This window comes from Columba livia, chromosome 5, assembly GCF_036013475.1.
Source record: "Columba livia isolate bColLiv1 breed racing homer chromosome 5, bColLiv1.pat.W.v2, whole genome shotgun sequence".
In the NCBI taxonomy this organism is placed as follows: Eukaryota; Metazoa; Chordata; class Aves; order Columbiformes; family Columbidae; genus Columba; species Columba livia.
Window position 1 is genome coordinate 56,327,212 of NC_088606.1, and position 11,566 is coordinate 56,338,777.

General features: G+C 44.0%; 1 protein-coding gene across 6 annotated transcripts in view; it reads left to right on the top strand.

Annotated features, from left to right (window-relative positions):
* Positions 1-442: 442 nt before the first annotated feature.
* Positions 443-11,566, top strand: part of TUB (TUB bipartite transcription factor) — a 151,414-nt gene continuing 140,290 nt past the window's right edge. For 2 of the 6 annotated variants that reach the window (XM_013369868.3, XM_021300316.2), the window contains exon 1: positions 456-813. In XM_013369868.3, the coding sequence (XP_013225322.1) occupies positions 758-813 (56 nt within the window). In that variant the 5' untranslated portion in view covers positions 456-757. Of the gene's footprint in view, positions 814-11,566 lie in introns of all 6 variants that reach the window. The other 4 variants (XM_065065285.1, XM_021300311.2, XM_065065287.1 and 1 more) reach the window with 4 other exon arrangements.

An 11,566-nucleotide genomic window follows, 5' to 3' on the forward strand; every position in this document is an offset into this window, starting at 1 on the left:
TGGGGCTGTGTGCTGTGCAAAACCAGTGACTGAAATGAGGTTTGCAAAGCAATTTTGCTGTACCCTGAGTGACCCCTGGAGAAGTCTGCACATTGACCTGTCGGGTGTGGCAGGACAAGCAGCGGGGCCATGTACCCCGTGGGAGGTGACCCTGCAGAGCTGCCTGACCCCGGGTGGCTCCCAGTGCTGCCCCTGCACGCAGGGGATGTGATCATCGCCTGCCTGTCTGCGAGATAACGTCGGCAAGACCCAGGGACCCACAGCGGGGTGGGAGATAGCTGATGTCAGAGCGATGGACCCGTATCTGTGGCAACCAGAATAAATAAATAAATAAACAAATACAGCGCGTGTGCTGGAGCAGGAGGCGCACAAGCTGCTGCTCCTGAGCATGGCTTGGCTGGATATCTCTTAAGCAGCTTAGCACCCTTGCTCCAGTTTATTACCTGAGCGCCTTTGTGTCTGCTGGGTGGCTGAGAGCATCCTGCTGCCGGGTCCCTCGGCAGGGACCCAGGGAGCCTCCTTTTCCCTCCCCCCACCCCTCCCTCCCCGGTGCGGGCAGTGGTTCGCTCCTGTGCATCCAGAGCTCGATGCAAAGCCGCTGCTCGGCGGCAGATTCTGGCCCTGCTGTGCCAGGCCGGAGGTGTCTGGCCACATCCCCACAGTGGGCCTGTCCTCGGGTGGGTGTTTGATTTCCCAGCCCGGCAGCCGGAGCCTGCGGGAGGCGAGTGATGCTGGAAGTGCTGTAGCCGAGCCAGAGATGGATGGTGTTGGCAGCAACAGGACCATGTCTTACAGTAGATGGAGTTACAACAGGTATGGTCTGTCTTGGTTTGATTTGCCTTTTTTTTCTTAATTTTTTTTTTTTTTTTCTTTCCTGATGTTGTAAAACTGGCAAGCTGTTTATATAAACTGAGACTGAGAGCCCTCTTCAGGAAAGCAAAAACCTATACTGGTGTTGCTTTTACAGTCTGAAAGACACTTGAGGCACCCTGGCTTCTGAGCGACTTGAGCAGCAGCGTTTGCTGTTGTTTAGCAGGTGTTTTTCTGGAAGCCAGGGTGGTGTTTTGTTCTGCTGAGGGGACTCTGGGGTCACTCCCAGCCCTGATCGGTCTAACACAAAGATTTTCTGGGCTCTCTTCTCTGAGTCAGGCAAGTGAGCTGCAGTGATTGCCCCAGCAGTCACCGAGAGTTCTGAAAGGTGTTCTCTAGTGACTACTGGTCAAAGCTGGCACCTAGGCGTTTTCTGCAAATATAAACTGAAGCTTGGGAAAGGAGGGGCCAGGGAGCCAGGCTGTTGCTAAAGAGTGATATTTTCAAGCAAAAGCTATGAGGAACAATGTGTACAGCCTGGGTACCACATAACTGAGGGAACTGAATTAGGTGTCTCACTGAGACAGCTGAAATATTCACACTGTGTTTCATACCAAGATGTATGTGTGTTTTTACTCTTTCAGGAAATGGAAAATTATTGTAGTATTTGTTTTGCTTTCATATGATTCACGGTTGTGATTGACCGGTTCTTTGAGCCTGGATTAAAAAAAAAGGTACAAACAAACTTGATACTATTTTTTTTTTCTTTTAGTCTGTGTAAACATTACACCTGAAATGGAACCAGATGCTAAGCAGTATTAGCATCTCACTGAATTGCTACTGCAAACCACCACAATGTTCTGAAGAAATAACCTTTGGAAGTGGTTTTCAGTACTTAAACACATATTTGGTGTCTCCCACACACCCTGGGTGTGTGGGTTTATATGATTTGTACATGTATCTAGTGAGTTTCACTTATTTTTAGTGCATGCATACTGCCTTAGCAGAAAATATATACAGATACATACAGAGGTGGCAATGGGAACAGTGTCTTCTTTAAAAAAAATGTGTGTATGTTTATGTATGTGCAAAGCTGAGTTATACAACAAGCTGTAGTTTTATGCATATATTCTCACACACAGAGGATGCTTCCCATCTGATGCCATGTCCTCAGAAACAGCAGCATTGAGACCATGTAGAGCTCAGGTCTGTCCCATGAAGTCCAAGCTTGCAGCAGTTTTTATATCCTAACACTGTAGTAAACAACCCAGAAAATTCATAAAAACTCCTCTTGGATACTTTCTCCCAGTGCTATTGTCTTTTGATTTAACCTTATGTATTGCTTGTGATCCAAAGGCCCCAGTTCTCAGTCTTCCTTACTGTGACAGAGGAGTCACTGGTTATTGTTTATTAGCCTTGCACCCTGGACACATGCTGCACTTGTGTGTCTACCCTGCTTGGCTTTCATATTGCATCTGGGGTGAGAAATGCAGTATTTCAGTGCCCAGGCTGGTTCTTTGGTGACCAGCTTCCAGATTTTGAGATTTTTCCTAATAAATCCAAGTTCCATAAACTGATGCCTGCATACTATATATATATTTTTTTCTAGTGCCAGGAGGCTGAGGAGTGAATTGCTGCTTTTACTCGTGGTCTTCCCTTTCTGAGAAATGGTGCAGAGTTGTTCCTGCAAGCTGAGCCTGTCCTCCCACACCCCTCTTCCGCCCAGGCCCATGACAGAAGGAGCAAACTCTTTTGTACCCAAAACCCTGGAGGCTGTCTTTTGCATTTGGAACATGTTCACTGCCCCATCTCTGGTCTCACTGAGCAATGACAAAAAAAAAGATTTGGGGGAACTTTCAGCCAGGGAGGGAAGGAGACAGGAGGTGCTTGTTTTGAGCATCTTTGAGCACCTGTGGTACATGCTGTGACCTGGGGACACAGGGTCTGTCCCCAGGCTCTGCACAGTGGGGCACATGGCCCCTTTCTAACCACAGGCTCACACAAAGGCCCCATGGGCTGAGATTGTCCCATGATGACTGACGTGACTGTTGGGCTTGGATGGGAACATGAAGTTATTGCAAGATTTCATTGAAGTTGCGCTCCGGTGTAGCAGGTTGTAGGAGCTTTGCTAGGCAAGTTGAACAGTGTAATTTGCTTCTTCCTCAAGGGGCACTTGTAACCTTGGGCAAAAAATGCTGCTGATTGTACAACAGGGTTAATGATGCTTACCTTGTTCACAAGAGTCCTGTGAAACCAAGTTATAAAGTGTTATTCCTCCTTACCAATGGCCACAGAACATGACAGCTGCTCTGTGGCACAATGTTTTGGACTGGGGCTCCTGCAACATCAGCTGGCAGCAAAGAGAGCATAACTGCTAATTTTTGTTGTGTAAAAATGTAATGTTTACAATTCCTAGTTCTGTTACTTGTTACTGAGTGACCTGCAGAAGTCACGGTGCTTCTTTGCTTGTCGTGTCCCCTGTTTCCCTGGACCAGGAGAGGTTTGGGCGCACACCTGTCTGCACAGACGTGTGGGGCAGCACCATGAACAGCCAAGCACTGTGCAAAAGCCGATGCCTGCTCCTGTGGATGCACACACAGGTTTCTTCCCTTGGTGATGGCCTCCATGAATCAGCACTACAGTTATAGAGGGACGGGGCTGATAAAGCAGGTTCTGCCTCCCGTAAATAGAATTGCATCTATCATTTTTAAAAATAATCCTTGTCAATTAAATGAGATTAAGGGAATTAAACAGAGGGTTTGGCTTCTGGACTCTATCAGATACGTAGATACCCATGGAGAAGAGGAGAGTTGCTACATTCCTTTGTGCTAAGTGGCCAAGCATGTGCCTTGCAGGTGACAGCACCTGTCTGCAGCACTTGGACATTTTCCTAGTGGGTTTTATCCAGCAGTTGTCTCATATCTCAGAATTTGGCTCTGTGACTGCGGTCTTTCCTTAGGCTTGTTGCACAGGATTTATCTACAGGAAAACCACTGCTCCTTCCTGCAGGGCTTGTGCAATGAAGAGCAAGTCTAAACACTTGACTGTAAAACTCAAGGTGAGGGAGCCCCATGTAATGATAAAAGACTGTTCAACAAAGTTCATCTCAGCTGCTCTCTTAACCAAAGAAAAGTGTTTTGTTTTGGTTTGGTTTTCCCCTAAACTATTATAGATGAGTGTGTACACGAAGAGGAAACAGGTACAGTATGAAAAGGCTCTTAATGATCAAATGTGTCATACCCATGACTGACTTTTTGTCCTTCTTAAAAGGTCGGTGTTATCTCGGGGATGTCTTTGCCTTCCCCTTGTTTCAGTGCTGTGGTAATTTCATTGTTGCTCTGAACACTGACAGATGAAAGCAGAGGATAGGAAGCAATTTAAACAAAAACTGGGGGTATTTTGAAGGTCTTTGAAACACTTGGGGCTTCTAGAGTCAGCCAGCTGATTCCTAGAGTAAGATAATGCTGCTTTTTCACTCTCTGCCCTTGGTGAGGTGCTGTTTTCTGGGTAGTTACTGCTCGTTTCTATGGATTTTCTTTTCCTCCTGAGCAATGTGCTACCAGCTCACCACGCACATGGCCCCTGGGTGTGCAGAAATGCTCGTCTTCCAGAGCAGAGCCAAACCTGCCCTTTTTCATGTCCTTGGTTTTCAGTGCTGGTGTGGGTTTTGGCAGCTGGACTGTTGCCCATCAGTGCTCTTGCTGCCTCTCCTCAGCTTTACTTTACTCTTGGGGATGCTGCAGGGCTTTTCCCCATCAAACTCTTCAGGATGCATTCACCCATCCCAGTTCACTGATTTTGGTTGTCATCCATATGGGCGTTCAATGCACTCTTGTAGGAGTATCTGGTGTGCTCTGCTGTGGCAGTTGCTCCTGTTACTCAGCACTGATCAGGTAGGACTTGAATGCTGTGTGAAGCTGGCTTCTTCTAGGAAACCTGCAACCGAGAAGTTACTGCAAACATCCAGCATCAGGAGTGAAATCAGCAGAAAATGGGGTATTTAGAAGCCTCCTTGTGCTGGCAGTTTCTGGAAATGGAGGTAGGAAGTGGAGGTTTTACATCACGCTTCCTGGTGGAACTGGAAGCTCAAAGAGCTATCATTAATATGATAGGAAGGTGAAAATGGAGAACAGGTTTTGGCTGGTATAAGACTGAAGAGCTGTTCTCGTGAGCTGGGCCACCTGAGTCCTTCATGGTACTTCCAGTAGCTGAGGACCAGATGGACAGAAAATTCTCTCTCAACAATGCCACCCAAATTTGACGACTGAAGTTCAAAATTATGCTCATGAAGTCTTGAGAGAGCTCTAATACCATGGACATAATTAAACCCAAGCTCTAGGAAGGCAAAATTTAGGAAAATGTGCAGAATTCAGTCAGCCCATGGACATGGGAGACCATTTTGAAATCAAATATATGGGCAAATACTGCAGATTGGGAATCTGTGGCATACATTTGGAAAAACTGTGTAGGGCACCAGTAGACTATGTGATTTTGCAAGGTTTTTCAGGTGCCAGTGGATTATGAATATTTCTTATGAGAAGGGTCACAATAAAACAGCTCATGCAGAAGGGTTTTCTGCAGGACCTGTAGAAAGTTTTGCAGCAGCAGGAATGGGTGACTGCAGATTAAACCTATGCATGAACAAAGAAGGTAGTGTTGCTGACAAACCACATCAAAATGCCAGCTGTGCAGGCAGTAAAAGCTGCAGTTGCTTCCCTCCTTCCTCAAATTTCTTCCTGAGACCAACATGTTCACAGTTTTTCTCCTCTATCCTCTTTGCTTCATTTCCATACTTATTTTCATTTTTTTTTCCTGGGGGACCTCAGTGCAGCCATATCACGTTCACAAATTACCATGTTGTTATTGTTGTGGGTTTTATCCACTTGCATTTTGAAGTATATTTTGGGGAGCTTTCTCCCAGCATTTTTCAATTCTTGGAGGCAACTGAAAACTTCTTTCTATTGATCTAAATCTTTGGTCTCTTCTAGTTATCAGCATTGTTCATGGCTTCCTTTTGAAGCTACTATTTCTATTTTGCCTTTTTTTATCCTGTGTTGAAAAGCTGGGCTTGTTTTTGGGTCACAGTGTTGGAGGGTTTTGATCTTATTATAGATCTAGATTTGAAAGTTTTTAAACTCCTCTACCTTGATCTTTTCTGGGACATGCTGTCATCAATGACAACCCTATTTCAGGGTTGTCATCCAAACTTCATCCAAAAAGGGCTTTCTTAGGGAAACTGTAATTCTTTTTCCTTCTCTTCTTTGAAGCAGCAGCTGTGAAATCCCGAAGCATGTACCCTTCTTACCTTCCTAGGTCTGGTGCAGTGAGTGCGCTTGGACTACACCGCAGAGCAGCTGCTCTCTCCATCCTCAGCAGAGTTGTCTCAAGTTCTATGTGCTGATCTGCCATCAGGAGATGGATGGCACCTGATGACTTGAACCTCTGTTGATAGTGATTACTAAGTCTGCTCTCAAAGGGAGGGAGCTCATTGAGGAGGGAGTCCCTTAGCCACCACCACCCTTCTCTCCTCTGCCGTCTTGTGTCTCAGGTGTTTCCTCCTGGAGAAGATACTTTTATAGCTGTGGTCATTGGACAAAGCACCTGGGACGATAAGAAGTGGGAATTGTTCTATGGGACAAAAGGAAAGGTGAATCAGCCAACCCTCAAGTTGAAGCCAGAATAAAACATTCATGTAACAGATAAATTTCTGAGGATTTATGTATAAATTCAGCACATTTAGTTTGCTTGAAATCTGTTCTTTATTTTTCTTTCATACTAAAGCATCATAATATCAATTACGTGGGAAAACCTAGAGTTTGGGAATGATATTTTCTTTCTTGAGTCAAGATACCAGGAAGGATCCTTGAGTGTGTTCATGTGCATCCTCCCGTGCTTGGGATGAACATCGGTGTTGGTTGCTGGCATGTCTTTGGGGTGTGTGAATTCTCCAGAGACTGAGTGGTGGTTTGTGACAGCCTGAGGTATGAGAGAGGAAACTTCAGCTCCCACTTCTCTGAAGGAGAAATTTTAAAGCTTCTTATGCAGAAACAACCTGAGAAAATATTTTAAACTTTTTTTTTTTTTTTCTGTGGGATGGGGGTGATGGGGTGGTGCAGCCTAGCAGGAATTAGCAAGTTTAAACTAGTTTTAAAAGGCATGCTATTAAAATTGTAAATTTTTCTTTGTGAAGATGTGGGGTGAGCAATAAAGTCTCTAAATATGAAGAGAGAAGGGCAATATAGCAAATGATGTCAGCACTGTGTTGATAGTCATCTTTCTACATGGTTGGAGAGTTTGTTAATAAATTCCCATTAACAAATTTTGTGGCAAGACTTCTTTTAGAAGAAGGTGGAGAGAAAAATAGAGACTGAGTATATATATTTTTTGTCAGCACATTTGTGAGCTCTATAAAATTTCCAAGGCCTCTGTAAGGCTTTATGCTTAAAACCTGTATTCATGGTTTCTCTTGAACCATAAAGCATTTCTTCAGGGTAGAAGGGGCGATAGGAAACCAGCAAAAATGGCCATAAAGAGAATGGTGTGTGATATGCCATAAGAAATGCTGCTCTGGTATCTTATTAGCACTTTTTTCTTGGTCTTATCACACACTCAGAATGAGTCCTTTTTGTTACCATGTCCAAAATACATGTTAAGTGCCTCATCTTCTGTGCTGGGGCACAAAATTGACAGTCTCTGCCATGCCTGAATATGTGCACCATAAAAGGGAGATTGAACATCGCAGCTCTGAGCTATCAGATGCTCTCTGTGCACTTGCTGGAGCTTTCAGAATTAAGTTATATCTTAAAGAAAAATCAGCCATGTCTTGCATTATCTGCATTATCATAAAAAGAAAAAATTTTATCTTTCCAATACATAGTTAGTGTAAATGTCGCTACTAATGGAAGTCTGAGAAATAATGTTCACAGCTGAAAACCCTCCCTCAGAAAAGAATCAGGACAGAAGACAATCCTGCCTGTCGACACGGTGGCACGTGGTGGGTGCTACTTGTGCAGCCGGGTGGAGACCAGCAGCACTCGTGGCTGTGGCAGGCTGGTGGTGTCTGGGGAAGCCTGTTCACCACTGATTTTAGGGGTACTTCTGCAAAAATAGAAAAAAAAAAAAATATCTATTATTTGCAAAGGCCAAAGCTGATATTTGTTTTTGCTGTATCCGGGTAGGTAGTGTCTGCCAGATTACCTCAAATGTTGTACCACTGGGCTCAAACCACAGCCTCACGCAGTCGTGTTCATCAAGTTAACATGCACCTTTTGTTTCAGTATATCCACAACCACAGCTTCCTAGAGAAGGTTGAAACCGAGGTGGCAGACAGTTTGTGTTTCCAGCACCCTGAAGCCTGTTGCCTTTGGCGCTGTGCTCCTGGCTGGTGGCCAGGGCAGGACTCCCGGCAGGGGTGGGATGTCCCGGTGAGTGCAGGGAAAGCATGCCTGGTGCCTGGCTAGCCCCAAATGCCCCAGGCTGGCAAATGATGGCAATTTATACCTGTTGAGTTTTGTTTATTCTTTGTGTCTGTGAAAAATAAGTATATCGTGGGGCTTTGAGATGACCCGACTGAGTCTGCCAGCAGTTGCCTGTTTTTGTAAAAGAGAGGGATGTTAGCCAGCAGTTGGATAGGTCTGAAATACTCAAACACTGAGGTCAAGAGCAGGGGAAGACTTCAACAGCCGGTATGAAAACAGATGCTCCCAGAAGAGTGCAGAGCTTTGAAGCGTAAAATGTCAACAAATTAGCTCAAAATCAATTTAAAAACATTTTTAAAGAGTAATTGGTCTCTAGGAGCCTCCTACACGGAACATAACAACCAGGTAAGTTATCTTGCTTGGAAAAAAAACAAAAGTGCCTTGTTTTTATAAGCTTGCTGTGACGTGTGTTTGATTCCTTTTATCCTACTGGTGCTATGCTATGTTGTGGTCATGTTACTCTGACAAACTACCACTGTTCAGGTAAATGTGTCAGTTCGAATTCCTGCACCAATTTGTGGGTACTCAGGGAGAGAAGATGCGTGGCAATCATCTTCCAGTCATACTTAGATGCCATTATTCCAGAGATAGTGCTCTCTGTTTCACAAAGTCCAGTTTATTTTGAAATCTCACAGTTTCCTGCTGTCCTTTTTTGCTGTCTATGAACACAAACAGTGACATTTTGCAGGACAGAATAGTTCCTTATAACCCCTGCAGGCACCGACAACGTCAATATTAATGTTAAGCTATTGATCTGTTCTTGGTTAATTGTGCAAGCTTACCTAGATTAATTCCTGTCTTTGCAGAGTTTGCTGGCAATCCTTTAAAACATTTCTTGAAGATAAAGTTTTCCAACTTAAAATCCTACTCGAAAATCCCTTTCAAACATCTTTTGTTGGGATTCCTGAAATATCAAAGCCAAATCCTTAACGCTTAATGTGGCTTTTCTGTGTATGTTCTTGAAGGTTGTTTTGCAGAGATGTAATCTAACATCCTAGCAAAACACAGGGAATTTTCCTGGCCAGTTAAAGGTGCTCCCAGAGCTCTGGGGGAGCTGCTCCTCTGCAAGTCTGGGGCTGCATAAGGAAGCTGCTCAGAGGGACTCAGCAAGGGGTGTCCACCAGATGGTAGTTTCAGGAGACGCTGGCTCAACACAGACTGCTTTGCTCATCTGCAGGATGCTCCATTTCCTAATAATAAAACTGCATTTGTACTTTATTCCTCTCTTGATTTCCCCCCCCCCCCCCCCCCGATATAGTATAGAGTGTTTCAAGAAGATGGACCCGATTTCAAAGATATGATGATTTCAAATGTGGTCTATGTTTTTGAAACACCCTGTACTATTGAAGTACGACTGTATGGGCTTTCCCAAGATGAAGTTGCTGGCTAAGTTCTCACTCCACCATTTTTAGCATCTTTGGTGGAACAAATTAAGTATTCTGTTTTTGAATATGACTTGGCTGGCTTTTAGAAGAAGTGATGAAACTTGGGCTTTACAAGAGGATCTAGTAGTTTTGAACTGGGTTTCAGAATGAACTTATCATCTGTATCATGAAACTGCATTCAGAACTGAACAGGCTTTTTGGTGGGAAATTGAAAATATATTTGAAGGAGGAAATAGAGGGACTAGTAGGGGAACTGGTAGCTGTTCATTATTAAACAACTGCCATGTCTCACCATAGAGAGAGCTGATTTTTACGTACATGTGAATCACCGGTGGCTACCAAGAATGGTGTGTGTGGTCAGTGGATTTAGTTGGTTTTAATTAGATGGGTCTAAATGAATCTCAGAAGAAATAACTTGTGCAATGCAGCTTTCTGAAGATGAAGCCCTCTGAATAATGAATACTTTATAGTCTTCTCTTACTAGAGACAAGTGAGTAACAGGTAAATACCAAGAGGAATCTGGGAAGCAATGGGGTTGGAGCTGGGCTCCAATATACTGTGTGAACAGAAACTTTTAAGGTATCCGCAGTAACTCTTCTCACATGACACGCTGTGTGTTAGGACTAAAATCCAGATGCTGATAGACAAGTGTCGCCTTCTCACAGAAGCTGTGATTTTGCCCTGGACACCAAAGGCATCAGTTGTTTGCTTCACAGGTGTGTTCTTCAGTGTGCACAGACATCTTGACACAGTTTTCCAGTAAGTGCATCACCCACACCACCACCTAAAATTCCATCCCTTTCCTCCCAAGCATACACAGGATAAACTACTTTGTCTCTCTGGCATGCTTTATATTTTTCTTCTCTCCTTCCTAGCAATCCCTTAAATGTATTTAATTAGTGGGGATTTTGAAATTCAGCCTGGGCCACTCACACAAGAAGCGTAGAAGCTGGTCTAGGCTATGAACCCAAGTTGAGGCCAAAGCCCATTTAAGTCCCTCCTCACAACCCTTCTGTTCTGCTAATCACAGTAAGAGGATTACCTTGAGGAGCATGGGTTGTTGAATACTACAGTCAAAGATGTTCATATCAGACTCTGGGCTATTTTCATGTATCTTTTTGCAAACGTAAGATGATTCCTAAAGCAATGAGTGAACTGAGATCCAAGGAAATTTACTCATGTATGGAATATTTGTATGTATATATAGCAAGAAAAGGAACTTTTGACTGAAAAATTACAACTATTCTCAGATTAGAGCTGATATTTAATGTTCCAGACCTGTTAAAAGGCAGAGTTTTTTTCTGTTAGTGTCCACTTGTATTTTGAAGGAGTTGTATCACACAGATGTTATTTCTCTTATGAAAAATCAGCAACCATATAATATTGCATTGCTTTTGTTGGTGTGTGAATTGCACCTTCTGTGCACAGGTGGGCTGCTCTTTGCAAGGGAGCTGAGGCTAAGCTACAGCTATTTCTGTTCATGATTTTCAGAGCTCCCAGAACTGAGCTTCAGTCTAACTACAGAGATTATTAAATTCATCATCTTAAATATGGTATCATTAAATGCAAATACATTGCCTTTTGCTTGGGAGGCTAGGAGAGAAGACAGAGTTATTTTCCTGATACTTACTGTCTCTTCTGTGCATCAGCTCTCGGTCACCACTAAGGCAAAGGGAGACACTGGCCTTGCTTCATACAGCCACTCCTGAGCAAGTGAAACCATAATTTGTCCAACAGGCACCTTCGTAGGCAGGCCGGGACTGCAGGCATCCTGAACAAACACCTCTGTGCCTGGGCAGGCAACTGAAGCTCAAATCTAGTGACCAAACTCTGTTCACTTCGCTGTAGTGTAGTGCAGAAGCTTTTGTTTTACTTATCCGTTGTAGCGAGGCT